Raw genomic sequence first — 19,901 nt, forward strand, 5'->3', positions numbered from 1 at the left:
TTCATATGACACATCGTGGACATGCTCTCAGTTCGGAACAAATTCTTTGTGTTGCACTTCGTTTTTTTGCCAAAATGAGTTTTCTATATAACATCATTGACGCTGGGCATATTTCCAACTGTCTGTCGGGCTGTCAGAAATGTGACTCTTACACTGAAACGTTTACTACTTTTGTGGTGTCTCCTAGTCACAGACCCAGCAAAGAAGAATTCCACATAATTGCAGGTCTAAGCAATAATTTATTTATTTAGTATGAAGCATGAGATTGCTTAGACCTGCAATTATGTGGAATTTTATATATTTTTGAGTTTCCAGGTGTGATTGGCTGCATAGATGGCACTCATATTCCTACAGCATTAATGTGCAGGTAGGCCTAAACAGTAGCATTCCAAATGAAAGAACTGCACTAGATGTGATGTGAAGTCATTACTGTTCTGTATAAGCCCCAAAGCGGGCTCGAACCTGAGACCTTATGCACACATCAACAACTGCCTCCCACGAAGCATCGTTACCCATCGCTCCACAAAAGCAAGGGGAACACCTACTTCAAGGTCTCAGCGCGAGTGACGTCACCTATTGAAACGCTATTAGCGCGCACCACCTCTAACCATTTCACATCGGTTATATCTGCATGGGGAAGATCATATATGATGCAGCCCACATCATCAGCAACGTGGAAGCAAAGTGGCCTGGGTCTGTGCATGACTCGTGAATTTTTCGTGTGTGTACACTGAGCGCTAGCTTTGCCCGTGGTAAGTTTATATATATTTATAGCTATATCCTATTATAAACAATATTTTGTTTCCTCCTATTGCAACTGAAAATGTAAACTGTATCCTCATATTATCATAGGAGCGTCCTGCTCGGTTAGTTACCCCTGCCAGCCCTATTTGCTGACCCCTTACCCTGATTCTGAGCCCTGCCAGCAGCAACGTTATAACTTGGCTCACTGCAAGATACGAGCCAGGGTAGAGATGACCATTGGGATACTCAAGGCCCGGTTCCAGTGCCTTCATAGGGTCAGGGTCACCCCAGAAAGGGCATGTGACATTATTGTGGCATGTGTGATTCTCCACAACATTGCCACAATTAGAGGAGAACAATATCCTACTCAACCAATCCTGACCACCCCGCTGACCCACGAGATGGGAGACCAGTCAAAGACACAATATGCTTCCATCATTTCTGATTGACCCATCACCTCCCCAGTGTCAAATAAAGACAATATGCCTTTCTTTTTACGAAGTCTTGTTTATGTCCTGCAAGTACAAATGCAGTACAGTAGTTTTTTTATTTTTATGTTGTTCAAACAAGTAAAATCATCCACCTGTGGGCACCTCACCACCTTTTGACTGATGTTCCAGCAGTTATATTTTGCTTCGAAATTACATTTGTCAATTTGTTTCTCTAAGTACACATTGTACAGCTGTTTCACAGGGAGCTATAGGAACACAAAAAAAATAAATTTCATAGTACCAGGTCTACGTAGTTTCATTGTAGGTCATGGGCCAATGCTGAACAGTTCTTACAATCTTACTGACGTAAATTGTGCTGTGGAGGTGAATGGACCCTCTTCCTCATTGTAATTTCCAGCATTGCTCTACAATATTAAATACTGGCAGTGTTGGGATGGCTGTATTTTGTTTTTGCTTAGAAAATTCCAAACTACTTAAATATATCACATGTTGAATGTAGCCACTGAATGCTGTTTAATTAGGTAGGGTAGGCTAAACAACATCACAATTTCTTGTAATGAAATTATACCTTACTTGTTTGAAGTATATTTTTATATTTCATCTTCAGTTGCTGCCATGTACGTTTTACACACACACACACTCGAGATAAAACTTTTCCTTTTTTTCAATTAATACTCACGCATTGACTCGGTCAGCAATTTTCTGCCACAACAGCTCACGTTCTTTTGCTGCTGCTACTGTATTGTTTTTTTTTTCTTAAATATATACTCACATTCTGCAAACGCATTCACAGGTTGAAGCCTTTTTTTCTCCTGTTGCCATGATGAATCATGTTATCTGCGTTCCATTGATGAGGGCGTTTTATCTCCTCATGCAAGTGCTTTACTCAGGGTTAACTTTACCCAGAGTTGATTTAACTAACTGTTGTCACCTGTCCTGAAACCGAAATCTCAAGAGTTTGACAGCTCAGAGTTCGTCAACCCATAGTTCAGGTTTAAACTCAGAGTTTGTTAAACCTGCTTTCTGACACGGGGCCCAGGTTTGAACCTCTCTCTCGCACAGTTTGTGTGTGTATTCTGAATAACAGTCACTAGGAGCAGTGTGTGTGTTCACTATATAACCCACACAGGCAGGGCGGTGCTACCCTGCAGTGGAGCTCGAGTGTCCGAGAGATCTAGAAGCAGCAGCTAAACAAAGAGAGAGAAAAAAGAGGGAGAGAGAGTGGTGGAAGACTGATCTTTCGTTTTCTGCCTGTGATTAAAAGGTACAGTCTCTTCGGTTGTGTTTTTCAACGAGGCAGAGTGTGCTATCATAGCGAATGTTGATAATTGCTGTCTGTTTGTATCTGAGACTGGATGTCCATTCTCAGTACAGTAGATGAGTCAGTAGTTTCTGCTTGTAGCTGTGACGAAGTAAAAGCAAGACATCATTACGTAGAGATCAGATTCCTGCAGACTGTTATTCTTATTTATCGAAAAGACCATTTGAGTTTGCTCATAGACTGTTTTTGTTTTTTTTTCCAGTTTGGGTAAATTACTCTTTTTTTCTTTTGGCCTGAGGTGATCTTTGGCTGCGGATCTGCCCTGACGTACTGTATCATGGTTGGTTGTCATTCTGACCAATTGAAAATCTATGCAGTGCCCATCTCCATTACCCTCCATTTCAACGCAGGTCCCGTGTTTATCACGGTTATGCTATCACGTTATTACTGTATTCTCAACATAGCTCATTCTAATATTTCTGCTAATGTACATTGACTGCATTTTAATTACACTGTGTATACAATCCGCATATTAATTTATATACTAGATTCTTGACATGGCTCACTCGAATATACTAAGAATGATATGTACAGCAGTAGATATATCCTGTGTAAATTCATCCTGTGTATATACTGTACGTATAGATTGCATTTGGATTACTGTTACAGTGCTTAATACCCTGTCAGCAGACAGGGTATTAAGTGAGCATTTCTGGGGCTGACTGGATGCAATGGACCGGTACATTTTGATAAACCGGAATGGAGCACTGATAATGCTGGATTGGGATTTATAAATAACTTTTTCTAAGCACTCAAAGCAGTGCTGAGGGTGTCACACAGCATCAATTTACTTGTGGAATTTTCACTGTTGGGCATAAAAGACTGTAAAAACACCAGGAAATCAGCTCCAAGTGATTTTAAGAAATCTGTTCCCAAGTATTCCCATGCATAATAGAGACACTTTATCGTATGCAAGGTTTGAAATGATTATGTTTCAGTAAAACATTATATCCATTTGGGCTTTTAGCAGTCTACAAATTATTTGTAATTATGTTCCCGGCCCCCCGACCATCTGCTCAAGAAAAAATGATGATCCCTGGTCTGTGGTGTGCTGCTCTCCTGTGTTTTCAGACCAGTGCAGGTAGTCAGTGCAAACAAAATGAGGAGAGGAAGCCACTTTAGACTATACGATATGAAAGTGACATGTCGTTTTCTTGGAAGTATCCTTTGTAGGCTTTTTGAGTGGTATTCAATGGGCAAAAACATATCACAGTGGTCTTCAGCACAAACACGTAATAAAAGGCATCTGAGAAGTAAATTAATTCACAAACATTCCTATATTTTAAATGACTGTTCATGAATTTGATGATATAATTGTCAAGCCCATTCTAAAGATTAGGGGACAGGACCTGAAAGTAGGATGACATCACTTGCACATCGCATTGAGATACTCCACATTTTTCATGATCTAGACAGGGAGATAAAACAAAGGATGTAAGATAGTATAGGAGGCCAGTGTACAGTATAATTATTCTTTCTCTGGGAGAGGGGAAGGGGTGCTGCATAGGCATTTTCAGTAGGTGGGTAGGGTGGATGAGTTTGGGGCGTGGTACTATGTCTTTTGCTCTGCATCTCAATGGGCATCTGAGTCTTTACATACAGTACAGTGTCACTGGTACTCAGGGTGCGCCTCAGTAGTCTAAAGTGGTTTCATCTCATCTGCAATGGAACATGAGGAAAGGACACCACTTTGAGATGCACTCTAGTTGTGTAAAGCCATGGTATTATACATTACTGTCCCCACTTTACTCCTCAACCATATGTCCAACTCCTACATCCCATTCCCTTCCCCATACACCCACAATCTATTCACTACATAGAATGTGCAGTGTACCATACTTGTAGAAGAATGGCTGCACAGTGTTTTCCTGTGAGAATCTCTATCCAGTGAGATCTCCCAGGGCCTAACTCAAAGCCATCTATTCAAAGGACTATGCACAAACTGATCCCAACATAAAAGTTGCCCAGTGCTGGGTACCCAGGCAACCGCTCGCTCTGTGCTCTGTGCCAGGGGCATCCGCAAAGAAGTGGCATACATTCACTGTAGAGGTTTGTATGTGAGAGAGAGGAAACAGTACTATTACCTTACCCCTAATGCTGATCTGCACACTCATGAGCGATAACAACATAGCTGGACGACTCGCATGACAAAATTGTTGTGAAGATATGGAGAGATACAGTACACCATAGCCAAATACATTTAAACTCAGTTTTTCACAATTCCTGACATTTAATCCTCGTAAAAATTCCCTGTCTTAGGTCAGTTAGTATCACCACTTTATTTTAAGAATGTGAATTGTCAGAATAATAGTAAAGATAATTATTTATTTCAGCTTTTATTTCTTTCATCACATTCCCAGTGGGTCAGAAGTTCACATACACTCAATTAGTATTTGGTTGCATTGCCTTTGAATTGTTTAACTTGGGTCAAACGTTTCAGGTAGCCTTCCACAAGCTTCCCACAATAAGTTGGGTGAATTTTGGCCCATTCCTCCTGACAGAGCTGATGTAACTGAGTCAGGTTTGTAGGCCTCCTTGCTCGCACACGCTTTTTCAGTTCTGCCCAAAAATGTTCTATAGAATTGAGGTCATGGCTTTCTGATGGCCACACCAATACCTTGACGTTGTTGTCCTTAAGCCATTTTGCCACAACCCTGCTAGCAAGTATGCTTGGGGTCATTGTCCATTTGGAAGACCCATTTGTCACCAAACTTTAACTTCCTGACTTATGTCTTGAGATGTTGCTTCAATATATCCACATAAAATTCACCCCTCTTTATAAAAAGATGTTCTGAGTTTTTGACACAAATCAACTCTACTAGTTGTCCTGGTCTTGTCCCGTCTTGATTTATGTCCGGTAATATGTTCAAGTGCAGCAAAGCGAGATCTAGAAACCAGAGCAGCATTGTAAATTCTTATTAACAATGACGGTGGACCTGGACGACGCTGGGCCAATTGTGCGCCGCCCTATGGGACACCCAATCAAGGCCAGATGTGATTCAGCCAGGAATCAAACCAGGGGCTTTAATGACGCCTCTTGCACTGAGATGCAGTGCCTTAGACCGCTGCACCACTTAAGGAGCCCTACAGAACGAACATCAAAAACATGCATGCCAGTCTTTCTAAGTTGAGGGCTGATGAGATTAACTGCATCTCTTCTAGTTTTATGAGAAATATTACTGTTGTCTGCATAATCAAATAACATTCAGCTCAAACACACATACATTTCCCACAAGACATGCCATCAGGGTCTCATCACCGTCCCCAAGTCCAAAACTAAGTCACGGCAACGCACAGTAAAATTACCTTTAAAAAACGGATTAAACAACATCTCATGGAACGGCGGAGACTGTGAGGAGACAAACACACACATACACATTGTTTTAGTTGTGTTGATTGTATTATTTTGTATTGTTTGTATTTTAAATGTGACTATCAGTGTTTTGTTACTTGTCATGTTTGTTTTATTTTTTTGTGGACCCCAGGAATAGTATCAAAATATTTGCTGCAATTCCACACATTTTCCCATAGGCTGGAGGCAAATGTTTGCCGTTTTTAATATGATAACTGATGATCAATGGGCCCAACCCACTGCAGTAATTCGACCATGCTTACATCAAGTTTAGATTGATAGGTTAGCTGGCCGCTAGAGTATCTAAAAATGTTCTGCTGACCTGGGCTAATTGAGTGACTGCTGATGTACAACCACATTTCAAAATTGCACCTTGTATATTCTATTATTCTAACTCTCAACAGTAAGTTGAGAACCAAACTGAGTTCCAAAACAATTGGTCCTTAAGTCTACAAAAGGGGGGCTGCCAGGTTCACATCCCTGGTCTAGACCAACCTTTGTCTTCAATATTGACCCTAAATGATACGGCTGAGACCTAGTACCTTTTACCTGTCAACCTAAATCAAACTGGCTTCATACAAAATAGACAAACTCAATATAATAAGAACCTTCCATATCATAATTACTATAGACATAGACAAGATATCTCTAGTAAGCCTCAATGTGGAAAAAGCATGACTCTAAACTGGGACTTCTTTATGCCACAAAAATGTGGCTTTAACGAATCAAGTAGAATCATCCTAACTCTATACTGCAAATCTCATGCTAAAGTGGAAGTAAATGGACAACTATCAAATAAACATAGAAAGGAGAGCAAGACAAGGTTGCCTACTATCCCCACTCCTCATTTCCCTCTACATCAAACCCCTTGCCCAATCCACAAAACAAAATGGACATTAGGGGTGAACAGAACACAAAAAAACTGTATCATATTACATTTTATTAGTCACATGCGCCGAATACAACAGGTGTAGACCTTACAGTGAAATGCTTACTTACGAGCCCCTAACCAATGCAGTTAAAAAATATATGTATAAGAATAACAAATAAGTGTGTGTGTGTGTGTGTGTATTTCCCTGTCATGCAGACACTGCCTCCACAGCCACCCCACCAACTCCAGTCATGGCCAGGAATCTACTGAAGAACCCAGCTGGGGAAGGTATAAGAACACATCTGCCTGTCTGTAGGGATAGATGAAAGCACATTTCCAATAGGCATTCTCCATAGTGCTTTCAGAGGAGTGACTCTCATTTGACTGTTGAGATGGTGTCGGCAGAGAGTGACTCAACACTTTCCTCCCAGAGCAGATGGAATTCTGGGAGCTGACAGAGAATGGCGGAAGCCAATGGCAGGTGGAAGAGATGCCGGGAGACTGTGGCTACAACTTCGGTGATGATGGAGTGACCAAATACTTCAGCACCTCCTTTGAGTGAGTAACTGAACATGGTCACAAAATGGGGCCTGTGTATAGACTGCTGTCCAATTCAATATCCTCCTCTCTGATGTGTGCAATCGTTCATGGATAAAAAAGGATTGGAGTAGTGCAGGAAATATGGTGGAAACTCCCTTACACCAATCAGCGCTTTTAAAACCATTGTGGGGTGTGTCTCTCTGTGTGTTAGGCTGTGTCTGAAGAGGCAGGTGGTTGACCTAGTGGCAGAGGGCTACGCTCCTGATGACCTCGCTGCCCAGCCAGCTGTGAGTGTGGCAGACTGGTGAGACATTATGCAAACAGACATCCACATATCGTTTAGGACAGCCGTTTCAGTTCAGCTAACACCAGCAAGAAATGTGTGTGTGTATATGTAGGTACAGTGGGAGGACAGACTGTGGGTGCACCTACCAGTTGACAGTGTGTCTGTTGGATGAGAATGAGGAAATTCTTCAGGAATTTAAACCAGAATCAGTCACCCTGGACCCAGATTGTGATGACTGCTCCTGGAAACAGGTATCGTGGGAAAGCTCAAAATAGCATAATATGATCACTTCTTGTCACATCCATTTCACATTTTTGTCTTATTTCCAGGTGAACCACACTTTCAATGATTACGGTCCTGGCCTGCGCTTCATCTCGTTTGAACATGGAGGACAGGACACCAAGTACTGGGACGGCTGGTTTGGCGTTCGAGTCACTGGGAGCTCTGTTATTGTAGAGACCTGAGAGGGGCAGAGGGTGGCAGGTATGGAAAGGAAGAGAGAGGGAAATTGAGGACAAAAAGGAGGATTTTAGAGGACCAGCAATGCCCTGTGCACCATCCTTACATAGCAGTAAATACAGTAGTATCCGCTCAATAGCTGCTTCAGAAACGTATGGCATGAGCAAGACCTGCAAGCTTGGACCCTTAGTGCTCAATAACACTGTGGAAACCATTATAGTATACAGATGAAATATTCTCCCAGTGTAGCTTTATAAACAGTTATGAATGAGTTATAAATGACTAACACTAAATGAGATTGAGTGAGGGTCTACTAACTGCTACCTATAGACAGATGGTTTGTTCTGGTGGTTTCTTTTCTAGGTTAAGTGGTGTGTAAGGGCTCATTGCAGAGTGATCACTGATCATACATACAGAGGTTGTAACCAATGATTAGAATGGCTGTAACACCTCAGATTAGAATTGTAACATATGCATTATTTTTGATCCGAACTGTATCAAAATCACACTAACCAGGTTCACTTTTCAGGTTATTCACAATGCAAATGAGTCAAATAAAGTCAATCAATCAAGGATTTGCCTAGTCTGTTCCTGTATTACATTTTCAACTTAATATCCATGTAAGTAAATCATAAAGCCGTCATAGCATGTCTTAATTTGCCATAAGATGTACTTCCATTGTAAGAGGAGTTTTGCAATCTGATCTCTCCTTTCGGGATCAACACGCTCGCACAGAATCTGTCTGTGGAACACATTGGTGTGTAAGCGTGCATCTCTGTCTCTACATGTATGTGTTTGCATGACATGATGGAGTCATTATGGGAGAAGATGCATTTCTAGAGCAATGTAAAGCTGTCATCATGAAGGGGCATAGGAGTGATGAGGGGTTATAGAGAAAGGGGTGATAACTGATGCCACTGGCAGACACTACAGAGAAAGAAAGCTTATTCTCATAACACCCAGGTCTGACCCACCCCAGAGACCGCTGTCTGTATGGAGTGAGATCATGCGCATCTATAGCAGGAGAGAGGAGAGATACATCTAAACTCAGTTTCACAATTCCTGACATTAATCCTAGTACAAATTCCCTGTTTTAGGTTGGTTAGGATCAACACTTTATATTAAGAATGTGAAATGTCAGAATAATAGTTGTTTTATTTCAGCTTTTATTTCTTTCATCACATTCCCAGTGGGTCAGAAGTTTACATACACTCAATTAGTATTTGGTAGCATCGCCTTTAAATTCTTTAACTTGGGTCAAATGTTTCAGGTAGCCTTCCACAAGTTTCCCACAATAAGTTGGTTGAATTCTGGCCCATTCCTCCTGACAGAGCTGGTGTAACTGAGTCAGGTTTGTAGGCCTCATTGCTCGCACACGCTTTTTCAGTTCTGACAACTTTGTTGTCCTTAAGCCATTTTGCCACAACTTTGGAAGTTTGCTTGGGGTCATTGTCCATTTGGAAGACCTATTTGCGACCAAGCTTTAACTTCCTGACTGATGTCTTGAGATGTTGCATCAATATATCCAAATAATTTTCCTTCCTTGATGCCATCTATTTTGTCAAGTGCAGTCTCTCCTGCAGCAAAGCATCCCCACAACATGATGCTACCACTCCCGTGCTTCAAGGTTGGGATGATGTTCTTCGGCTTGCAAGCCTCCCCCTTTTTCCTACAAACATAAATGGTCATTATGGCCAGTTCTATTTTTGTTTCATCAGACCAGAGGACATTTCTCCAAAAAGTACAATCTTTGTCCCCATGTGCAGTTGCAAACTGTATTCTGGCTTTTTTAATGGCGGTTTTGGAGCAGTGGCTTCTTCCTTGCTGAGCGGCCTTTCAGGTTGTCGATTTATAGGACTTGTTCTGCTGTGGATATAGATACTTCTACCTGTTCGCCCCAGCATCTTCACAAGGTCCTTTTCTGTTATGGGATTGATTTGCACTTTTCACACCAAAGTATGTTCATCTCTAGGAGACAGAACGCTTCTCCTTCCTGAGCAGTATGACGGCTGCGTGGTCCCACGGTGTGTATATTTGCATACTATTGTTTTTACAGATGAATGTGGTACCTTCAGGCATTTGGAAATTGCTCCCAAGGATGAACCAGACTTGTGGAGGTCTACAATTTGAGGTTTTGGCTTATTTCTTTTGATTTTCCCATGATGTCAAGCAAAGAGGAACTGAGTTTGAAGGTGAGCCTTGAACAACATCCACAGGTACACCTCTAATTGACTCAAACGTCAATTAGCCTATCGGAAGCTTCTAAACCCTGGCATTTTCTGGAATTTTCCAAACTGTTTAAAGGCACAGTCAGTGTATGTACATTTCTGACCAACTGGAATTGTGATGCAGATTATTTCACTTAATGCACTGTCTGTAAACAATTGTTGTAAAAATGACTTGTGTCATGCAAAGTAGATGTCCTAACCGACTTGCCAAAACTATAGTTTATTAACAAGAAATTTGTGGAGTTGTTGGAAAATGAGTTTGACTCTAACCTATGAAAACTTCAACTGTAGGAAAGACAGGGGATGGGTGTTTTTGATATGATCATGCACATTGCTGGCTGTCAATAGCAGTTCTGTTATGCTCACTTCTTGGGGCAGGTATCGTTTCAGTCTCAGACAAGTCTAAGTCTTATTAAACACATTAAGGAGTCAAGTGTTAGTTGTGTAGATATATCTAAATTGGTTGGAATCAAAACACCCGTAGCACATTTTCAAATCACCATAAGATTTATTAAAACCATGCTTTAAAAACAGAACGAGTGTATCAAACATGAACCAACAGAACAATAAAAGGTGGTAGGCCTACAGTTAAGATTGTCACTATAACAGTGTGGAAGTGGACAGCTTAAACTAGAATACAGTAATTGACAGAACTGTATCAGTGACATTAGCCTGTTTTATACAGATTGCTGTACAGCCCTAGTACACAAACAATAGGCTAGTCTAAAAATGTGTTTAAAACCAAGCAGTAACCATAAGCACCATTAATATTGACATACTGTAGATTATGAGAGTTAGATGGAAGAATATTATAATTTGCACTGTGGACATTCACTTTAGGACTCCACAAAAGATGAACATTAAATCTTTGAATCTTGGTCATGATTTGTCTTTTAGGCAATATGGGGAGAAGGGTGATGTTAAGCTTTGGCTTGGAGTGGAAAAGTGGTAGCACCTCAGATCCATAACATCCATATTTATGAATAGATTACACCAACGGGTGGGCATATCTAGTCCTGTAGGGGCGCAAATAAGCCTGGCCATCCCATGTGACCCTCTGGGACTGAACACCTCTTCATTACACAGTCCTTCTCTGTATATAAACTCAGCAAAAAAAAGAAACGTCCCTTTTTCAGGACCCTGTCTTCAAAGATAATTCGGAAATATCCAAATAACTTCACAGATCTTCATTGTAAAAGGTTTAAACACTGTTTCCCATGCTTGTTCAATGAACCATAAACAATTAATGAACATACACCTGTGGAACAGTCGTGAAGACACTAACAGCTTACAAACGGTAGACAATTAAGGTCACAGTTATGAAAACTTAGGACACTAAAGAGGCCTTTCTACGGACTCTGACAAACACCAAAAGAAAGATGCCCAGGCATGCTGCAAGGAGGCATGAGGACTGCAGATGTGGCCAGGGCAATAAATTGCAATGTCCGTACTGTGAGACACCCAAGACAGTACGGACAGCTGATCGTTCTCGCAGTTTCAGACCACGTGTAACATCACCTGCACAGGATCGGTACATCCAAACATCACACCTGTGGGACAGGTACAGGATGGCAACAACTGCCTGAGTTACACCAGGAATGCACAATCCCGCCATCAGTGCTCAGACTGTCTGCAATAGGCTGAGAGTCTTGATTGAGGGCTTGTAGGCCTGTTGTAAGGCAGGTCCTCACCAGACATCACCGGCAACAACGTCACCTATGGGCACAAACCCACCGTCGCTGGACCAGACAGGACTGGAAAAAAGTGCTCTTCACTGACGAGTTGTGGTTTTGTCTCACCAGGGGTGGTGGTCGGGTTCGCGTTTATCGTCGAAGGAATGAGCGTTACACCGAGGCCTGTACTCTGGAGCGGGATCGATTTGGAGGTGGAGGGTCCGTCGTGGTCTGGGGTGGTGTGTCACAGCATCATGGGACTGAGTTTGTTGTCATTACAGGCAATCGCAACGCTGTGCGTTTCAGGGAAGACATCCTCCTCCCTTATGTGGTACCCTTCCTGCAGGCTCATCCTGACATGACCCTCCAGCATGGCAATGCCACCAGCCATACTGCTCGTTCTGTGCATGATTTCCTGCAAACCAGGAATGTCAGTGTTCTGCCATGGCCAGCAAAGAGCCCGGATCTCAATCCCATTGAGCATGCCTGGGACCTGTTGGATCAGAGGGTGACGGCTAGGTCCATTCCACCCAGAAATGTCCGTGCCTTGGTGGAAGCGTGGGGTAACATCTCACAGCAAGAACTGGCAAATCTGGTGCAGTCCATGAGGATGAGATGCACTGCAGTACTTAATGCAGCTGGTGGCCACACCAGATACTGACTGTTACTTTTTTTAAATTATTTTGATCCTTGATCCTCCTTTGTTCAGGAACACATTTTTCCATTTCTGTTAGTCACATGTCTGTGGAACTTGTTCAGTTTGTGTCTCAGTTGTTGAATCTTGTTATGTTCATACAAATATTTAAACATGTTAAGTTTGCTGAAAATAAGCGCAGTTGACAGAGAGGACATTTTTTTTTTTTTGCTGAGTTTAGAATATGCCAATAATCTTGTCTTGTTACATTCACAATGCAACGCATGTCCACTTATGACAACTTATGGAGCATGTTGATAACCAATGGCTGTATCCCCAGAGTGTTTGAGTCTGTCTGCGTGTTATTGTCCTTACACTCCATGCACTAAAACTGTTTTGACTGGCGCCGTGACAACATTGCACATACCAGAAAACACAACCGTTTCAGCGTGTGAGGACAGGAGAGGCAATAAGAGAGCACACCACCAGTGATCCACATGATTATCATCATGTCTATGGCGACCACTGCATAACAGGACCAGGATGGAAATATCCCTCAGCAAATGATTCACAGTTAGTGCTAAACGATTAGTGCTTTGAGGTTGTTTCGGGTTCGGTTTGATTATTTAAAAAATTAAAGGTTTTGGATTTTGGTTTTGATTATTTGGGTTGAATGCTGTAATACAGAATAAAACAATGAATCAAAGTCCCATGATGGTAGTAACTGCTCATTGCTGCTTATCACTTATTAACCATTTATTCACATTTCAGTTGTGTATATTACATTTGTTTTATGACTTATTTAATTCCAAGTCAACAGCTCATCTCTATAGAGCTGCTGCATATGCTTTGACAAAATCTATATTTTGTCGTTCTTCAAAGTAAATAAGGCAGACTTTTATGACTGCTGAATACCAACTATCAATCACTTAGAATAGATCATTTATTTTCAGGTAGAGATACCTCAAAGTAACAACTGCTCTCTATATCCCCCTCATGATTGTGCATTCTTCTGCCGCTTTTGTAGCAGGCGTAAAATAAAGACCGTACAAGTAAATGCGCAATGGATTATGGTCATTGTAGTTAATTATATTTTAAGCGCAAAACTAAGTAGAATATTGGTCTGTTGGAAACTACAACTCCCTACTACATTGCACAGTTCAAACAGGATCTGATTTATCTCTAGAGAAACTGTGCAATGTGCACATAAAACAAAATAATGGAATTCAAATAATTGAACCCAAGTAGGTCAATTTGTTGTTTAAAAAACGTAAAATAAATTACCCCTCAGTTAATCGCTCAGCAATCTTCACAGTTCAACGCGTCTGTACGATATGTAAGAAATACTCTTGTTTTACTGGTTGAGACTGTAGTTGAACTGTGGGTCAGGGCTGCTGAAGGTTAGGGTTTATGGTCCTGGGCTGCCATTGGGAGGTTGTCAGTCACTCTCCCTGGGACTGCATCTGCTTACAGAAGGCCTCAAACTGCTGCTGCTCCAGCTCTGTCATCACCTTATTCAGGGCGTAGATCTAAAATACACACAACAATGAAGATCAGCCAACTAGCAGTGGCATCATGAAGCAGGGTCAAAAGTTGAATGTAGGGTAACTATTGTAGGTTATCCTTATCACTGAAACATGTCATTTGACCTCTCTGCAAAATCTTGAGCAGTTTGAACTAATGCAACCATCCATGGAATTGCAGCCAGTTATAGCCTGTGTACTGTCGAATGACATGTTTGACATACGTGGGAAAAGACTGACCATTTAACCAACTTTTGTCAGTTAGCTAGTTTGAAAGAAACTGCCACCCAAGCAAGCCATTGTTGTGACTTTACCTCTGCCCGTTGACGTTGTTTCAGTTCCTGCTGGGCGGATTTCTGCTTGGCCCTGTCGCCGCGAGTAGGAGTGGAGTTCAACTTCACTTTGTCTTTGCGACAGGTGGGCTCCATGGTTACTGACTGACAGCCACCACAGCACAACGACTCGACCTGAAGTAAGATTGAAAGCATAATCAAAGTAATCACGTGAACATTTGCACAAATAACTAATGGAGAGTGCGATCAACAATTCATACTACTGTGTCCACAAACAAACACGGTAAGCTGCCATATTTGCTACCTAACCTAGCTAAATTTGCTACTGTAGCTAGCATTCCACTTCTAACGTTAGCAACTAACGTTAGTCAGAGAGCACTTAAACTCGCCAGCTAGCTAGCCACAGCTTTAGCACAAAAACATAAACACAGACAATCAAATTACGTTTATTTGAAAGGTATCTGATATTAAAAACACTCACGTTCAATAAGAGCTCAGATTGTCAACACAGAAAGTGCAGACAACAACAGTCGCCTGTTCAAACACTGAGGTGTAAAACAGCTGTTTGGAAGGAAACTGTGTGTAACCAGAAAATAACCCCGGAATGGTTCAGTCATAACACGTACCAACGTTGGTTCCTACCTGAGATAACTTGAATGGAAATAACAGCTAACGGCAAAATAACGTCGGTATTTAGTTTTATTTATTCACATTAGAATAAACTTAACGTATCCAGTTTTTAATCACATAAATCTAATTTGCTGTTGCAGTTTATACCAGAGAACAAAAGTCTATACAGATGACTAATAATCGACCAAAAGATGTCGCTCTTGCCCCACTGATAAAACAGTAATTTACAGTATTGAACATATCAAATTGTATAGGTTACTTTAGTTTATTTGGGTGAAAGTGGATGTCACATGATGTACATACATACATACAGTAGCTGCCAAAATAATGGCAAGACTTGAGTAAATGAGAGATACAAAATATATTGAAAGCAGGTGCTTCCACACGTGTGGTTCCCAAGTTAATTAAGCAGTTAACGTCCCATTATGCTTAGGATCATGTATAAAAATGCTGGGCAGGCCAACATTTTGGCTACGCACCTATAGGATGAGAATGCCCCCAGCCACAGGGCACAAGTGGTCACTGAATGGTTTGACGAGCATGAAAACAATGTAAGGCATATACCATGGCTGTATCAATCCCCGTATCTCAACCCAACCCAATACTGAGACGTCATTTTCCACCACTATCAACCAAACACCAAATGATGGAATTTCTGGTGGAAGAATGTTGTTGTAGCTCTCCAATAGAGTTCCAGACACTGGCTTGTGGTGGCTCAACACCCTATTAAGACACTTGATGTTTTCCTCTATTTTGGCAGTTTCAATATATATATATATATATATATATATATATATATATATATATATATATATATATATATATATATACATACATACACACACTGAGTGTACAGAACATTAGGAACACCTTCCAATTTTTGCACTCAGAATAGCCTCAATTCATCAGGGCATGGACTACAAGGTGTCAAAAGCGTTCCACAGGGATGCTGGCCAATGCTTTCCACAGTTGTGTCAAGTTGGCTGGATGTCCTTTGGGTGGTAGACCATTCTTGATACACAAGTGAAACTTTTGAGTGGTGGTAAACCCAGCAGCATTGCAGTTTCAATTGTTTCAAGGCTTAAAAATAATTATTTAACCTGTCTCCTCCCCTTCATCTACACTGATTGAAGTGGATTTAACAGGTGACATCAATAAGAGATCATAGCTTTTACCTGGATTATCCTGGTCAGTCTATGTCAGGGCTGCCCAACCCTCTTCCTGGAGATCTACTGTCCTGTTGGTTTTCGGTCCAACCCTAATTTATCATATCTGATTCAGCTAGTTCAGGTCTTGTTGAGCAGCTAATTTAGTAGAATCAGGTGTGTTAAATTAGGGTTGGACTGAAAACCAACAGGACTGTAGATCTCCAGGAAGAGGGTTGAACTGAAAACCAAAAAGAGGGTAGATCTCCAGGAAGAGGGTTGGGCAGCCCTGGTCTATGTCATGGAAAGAGCATATGTTCCTAATGTTTTGTATACTCACAAAACTCAGTTCACAGATCACCTCATCCACAGCTCTGTACATCTGTGGTGTGGATGCCTGTGAGTATTAGGAGGAGAAAGCTGCAGGCCTCTATGTGGATATTTGTTTTCTCTATTCGATTATATTCTTCTTTCCAAATGCATGTGAAAGTTAAGCATCAACTATACATTTTTTATGAGTGTGTGATCAGTGAAGTGAGGAATGTGGATAGGAGAGATTCTGTGAACAAGCAGATACTGTAGCTTCTTCCTGAAGCTGTTTAATGCTGTTTAATGCCTTACTGAACTTAGCTTTACCTAGGTGGCATCATTCAATAACTTAATTTGGGGGCTGTTTTGTAGGTGTTTATCTTTGTGAAGGAGGAGGAGATGAGTGTGTGTATGTGTGTGTACACGTAAATATGTGTTTAATCGGAGAGTGGCTTGACTGAGAGTATGTCTCAGGCTGGGAGCCTTTGTTATCCCTGGAGATTCAATGTGTTCATGAGTCTACTGTCACCACGGAGAAGGGCATACTCACATATAAACCCCCACAGACCACCCAGACCCACCTGTCTTACACACACACACACGGGGGTGGCCCAGTATATGTTCGTCACCATGGCAACACGAACATCCATTACTGTATAGAACAGAATAACACCAAGACACTGAGTCTTGTGGGAGAATATTCTGAGAACACATGTCTCTTCATAAATGTGTGTTTTGTAGCGAACCTATAGAAGTTGGTATGTGTGTCCTCTTGCAAGGCTGTGTCGTGAGATTTATCACGCCGCATTCCCATGGAAGTCCAATGGAATTCTGATGGCATTCCGATGGTTTACCTGGATCCCCAAACTCAAGAGAGTGCTCACCCTGGAATAATACAATATCCTGAAAGGAACAACTGATCCCAAACACATACACAAGCGCACACACGCAGTGGGATTCTTTTGGTAGAAATGTGGAGGAGTGAGTAAGTAAAGAGGAAAAGAGAGGAGGGGTAGAGAGGAAGAGGGAGGAAGGGTAAAGAGGAGAGGTAAAGAGAGAAGGTAAACAGAAGAGGTAGTGTGAGATGAGGTGGAAAGAGGAGAGATGTATAGAGGACGGAGGTGGAGAGGCGAGGTAGAGAAGGGGTATTATGGGGTGAGGAGCAGAGGAGGGGTAGATACATTAAACGTATGGAGGAGTAGGATATAGGGGTGTGACTCTGTTAGGAGCTTTGTTGATCTATATCAAATTCAGGGTAAGCGTCACTCTGACGGCTCTTTCACACAACCTACACAGCCACCTTCCACCATCCACATAAACTGCCTTACCACAGCCTCCCAAGCCTGCCAGTCTGCTCTGATGCCAACACACACATACACAAGCAAGCACATACAGATGTAGGATCTTAATTTGAGTGAGTTTACTATAGCATGAAAATAATCCTGCAGTAACAGGAAATGTGAATTATTATGTGGATTATATATCATGGAGATTTTTGTTTATACATTTTTAAACTTCAAATACACTACAAGTTTGCATTTCCTGCTTTGCAATCTGTAGGTATACATACACACACTGTCATTCAGCACAACACACACTCAGTCCATCAATCCTAAAAATAACTTACAGGGTTGACTGTGCCTAAAATAACTTTCTAACTGAGCCTCTCTCTCTCTCATGCATGCACAGAGACACGGAGTTGCTCCCTCTCCACACCTGCCCCGCGAACAGAGCGAGATGTGTCGCCATCACAAACAGTCCAGCACCAGCCGGCAGGAAATGGGTTAGGAACGACCTCACGAGCCGGGGTCAGCTCGCTTCTGCCAGCTCTGTCAGGGTGGATATTAGACTGCATTGCCACACACCCACACACACACACACATTCTCCCATATACTGTCAGTATATTACTCTCTCACTCTCTTTCTCTTACTCTCTCTCTCTCTCTCTCTCTCTCTCTCTCTCTCTCTCTCTCTCTCTCTCTCTCTCTCTCTCTCTCTCTCTCTCTCTCACACACACACACACACACACACACACACACACACACACACACACACACACACACACACACCCCTGTCAGTGTGGATATGAGGGGTAATGATCAGATTTGATAAACACTAGCCAGGACAGTAAACACCTGGCTAAAGCCCACAGAGGGACATACAGCTCATGGGAAACCCAGGGTGGAGTGTGAACATACGTACAAGCATTCAAAGACACTAATGTTAATGTAACTTACCACAGGTGGTTCAGAGATGCTTGCGCGATAACAACCTCTCGTGTTGTCTGAAAACTTGTGTGTGCTCCCCTAGCTAATGCCTAGGCTTAAGCTCAGTAAGGTATGCTAGCACAGTCATGTTGCAGATGAGCCAGGTTCGATATTTGGTGGGTGAATGATATTTATTTACAATGCAAGAGATGATTCTGGATCGAGAGGTTGTATTTACAAAAATATACACCTGATGGAAATAAAATCGATAATTGATCACATTGATATTGCGCCTTTCCAGATGCACCAGAACACTCACCACACATCAGCTATCAGGTGAGGAGTGATATAAGACAATTAGGAATGATGGGGATGATTAGGTGGCAATGATGGAAATGGGGCAAGGTTGAGAATTTAGCCAGGACAGCAGTGTTGTTGGTCCGATCGTGTGGGAATGGTGCTTTGCTCTGGCTGCAGCTAGACAGTTGTTTCTGTTCTGGCAGTTGTCTACTGCTGTAATGGTTTTGGAGTGCCAGGTCGATCGGGAGGAGGTGATGGCTGTGAGTTGGTTGGGCTGGATATTGCAGGACTTAAGATTGTGTTTAAGGTTGTCTTTGAAGCGCTTTTTGGGTTGGCTTCCGGTGCCCATGCTGTAGCTCGCCAAAGAAGATCCTTCTTGGGAGACGGTGTTGGGGCATCATGATGGTGTGGATGGTCTATCGGAGCTGTGCCTTAATGATCTAAGCCTCAATGCTGGTGTTGTTAGCTATCTGCAGTACCTCCCAGGTTGGATACCTTGTCTTGCCACCAGATACCCATAATAGATCTTAGAGATTGTGTGTGGAATATCTTCAGCTGCTTGACATGAAGTTGGCTTTAAGTTTCACAGCCATACAGCAGGGTTGTGATCACTACAGTATGATAGATTTTCATCTCTGTGGAAAGAGTGAGGGTGTATGGTTAAGTATCCTGTTCCTCAGCCTTCCCAATGACTGGCTTGCTTTCTGGATTCTGCTTATTATTTATTGTTTGAGTGCGCCGTCCTTGGAGATGGTGCTCCCCAGATACTGTATGTGAAGTGGTCTACATTCTGGAGCTCAGATCTACTGAGGTGGATGCTGGGGCCACTGGGTTGGACAGGGGTGATAGTTGACTGAGGACTACAGTTTTTTCCAACCTGATGGTAAAACCAAAACTCTTGCAAGCTTTATCAAAGCAGTCTGCCGAAGACTGG

The 19,901-nt window shown here is 42.0% G+C and overlaps 2 protein-coding genes across 2 annotated transcripts; one reads left to right on the forward strand and one right to left on the reverse strand.

The window, feature by feature from the left end:
* Nucleotides 1-2,307: 2,307 nt before the first annotated feature.
* Nucleotides 2,308-8,597, forward strand: LOC139413473 (F-box protein 2). The gene is made up of 6 exons (XM_071160922.1): nucleotides 2,308-2,460; nucleotides 6,957-7,028; nucleotides 7,172-7,298; nucleotides 7,492-7,584; nucleotides 7,679-7,817; nucleotides 7,896-8,597. The coding sequence occupies exons 2-6, from the start codon at nucleotides 6,992-6,994 to the stop codon at nucleotides 8,028-8,030; spliced, it is 531 nt and encodes a 176-aa protein (XP_071017023.1). The 5' UTR covers nucleotides 2,308-2,460; nucleotides 6,957-6,991; the 3' UTR covers nucleotides 8,031-8,597.
* Nucleotides 8,598-10,737: 2,140 nt separating this feature from the next.
* Nucleotides 10,738-14,987, reverse strand: LOC139413474 (small vasohibin binding protein). The gene is made up of 3 exons (XM_071160923.1): nucleotides 14,858-14,987; nucleotides 14,398-14,550; nucleotides 10,738-14,089 (listed from the first exon to the last, which is right to left on the reverse strand). The coding sequence occupies exons 2-3, from the start codon at nucleotides 14,509-14,511 to the stop codon at nucleotides 14,003-14,005; spliced, it is 201 nt and encodes a 66-aa protein (XP_071017024.1). The 5' UTR covers nucleotides 14,512-14,550; nucleotides 14,858-14,987; the 3' UTR covers nucleotides 10,738-14,002.
* Nucleotides 14,988-19,901: the final 4,914 nt, after the last annotated feature.

This window comes from Oncorhynchus clarkii, chromosome 7 (genome assembly GCF_045791955.1).
Source record: "Oncorhynchus clarkii lewisi isolate Uvic-CL-2024 chromosome 7, UVic_Ocla_1.0, whole genome shotgun sequence".
Lineage (NCBI taxonomy): Eukaryota > Metazoa > Chordata > Actinopteri > Salmoniformes > Salmonidae > Oncorhynchus > Oncorhynchus clarkii.

What these genes read in the sequence shown, in the direction of transcription:
- LOC139413473 (XM_071160922.1), top strand. Translation starts at nt 6,992, where the DNA reads ATGGCCAGGAATCTACTGAAGAACCCAGCTGGGGAAG. An exon ending in GAAGAACCCAGCTGGGGAAG is followed by an intron (nt 7,029 to 7,171) that starts GTATAAGAACAC and finishes CTTTCCTCCCAG; the next exon opens with AGCAGATGGAATTCTGGGAG. An exon ending in GCTGTGAGTGTGGCAGACTG is followed by an intron (nt 7,585 to 7,678) that starts GTGAGACATTAT and finishes GTGTATATGTAG; the next exon opens with GTACAGTGGGAGGACAGACT.
- LOC139413474 (XM_071160923.1), bottom strand. Translation starts at nt 14,511, where the DNA reads ATGGAGCCCACCTGTCGCAAAGACAAAGTGAAGTTGAACTCCACTCCT. An exon ending in AACAACGTCAACGGGCAGAG is followed by an intron (nt 14,090 to 14,397) that starts GTAAAGTCACAA and finishes TGTGTATTTTAG; the next exon opens with ATCTACGCCCTGAATAAGGT.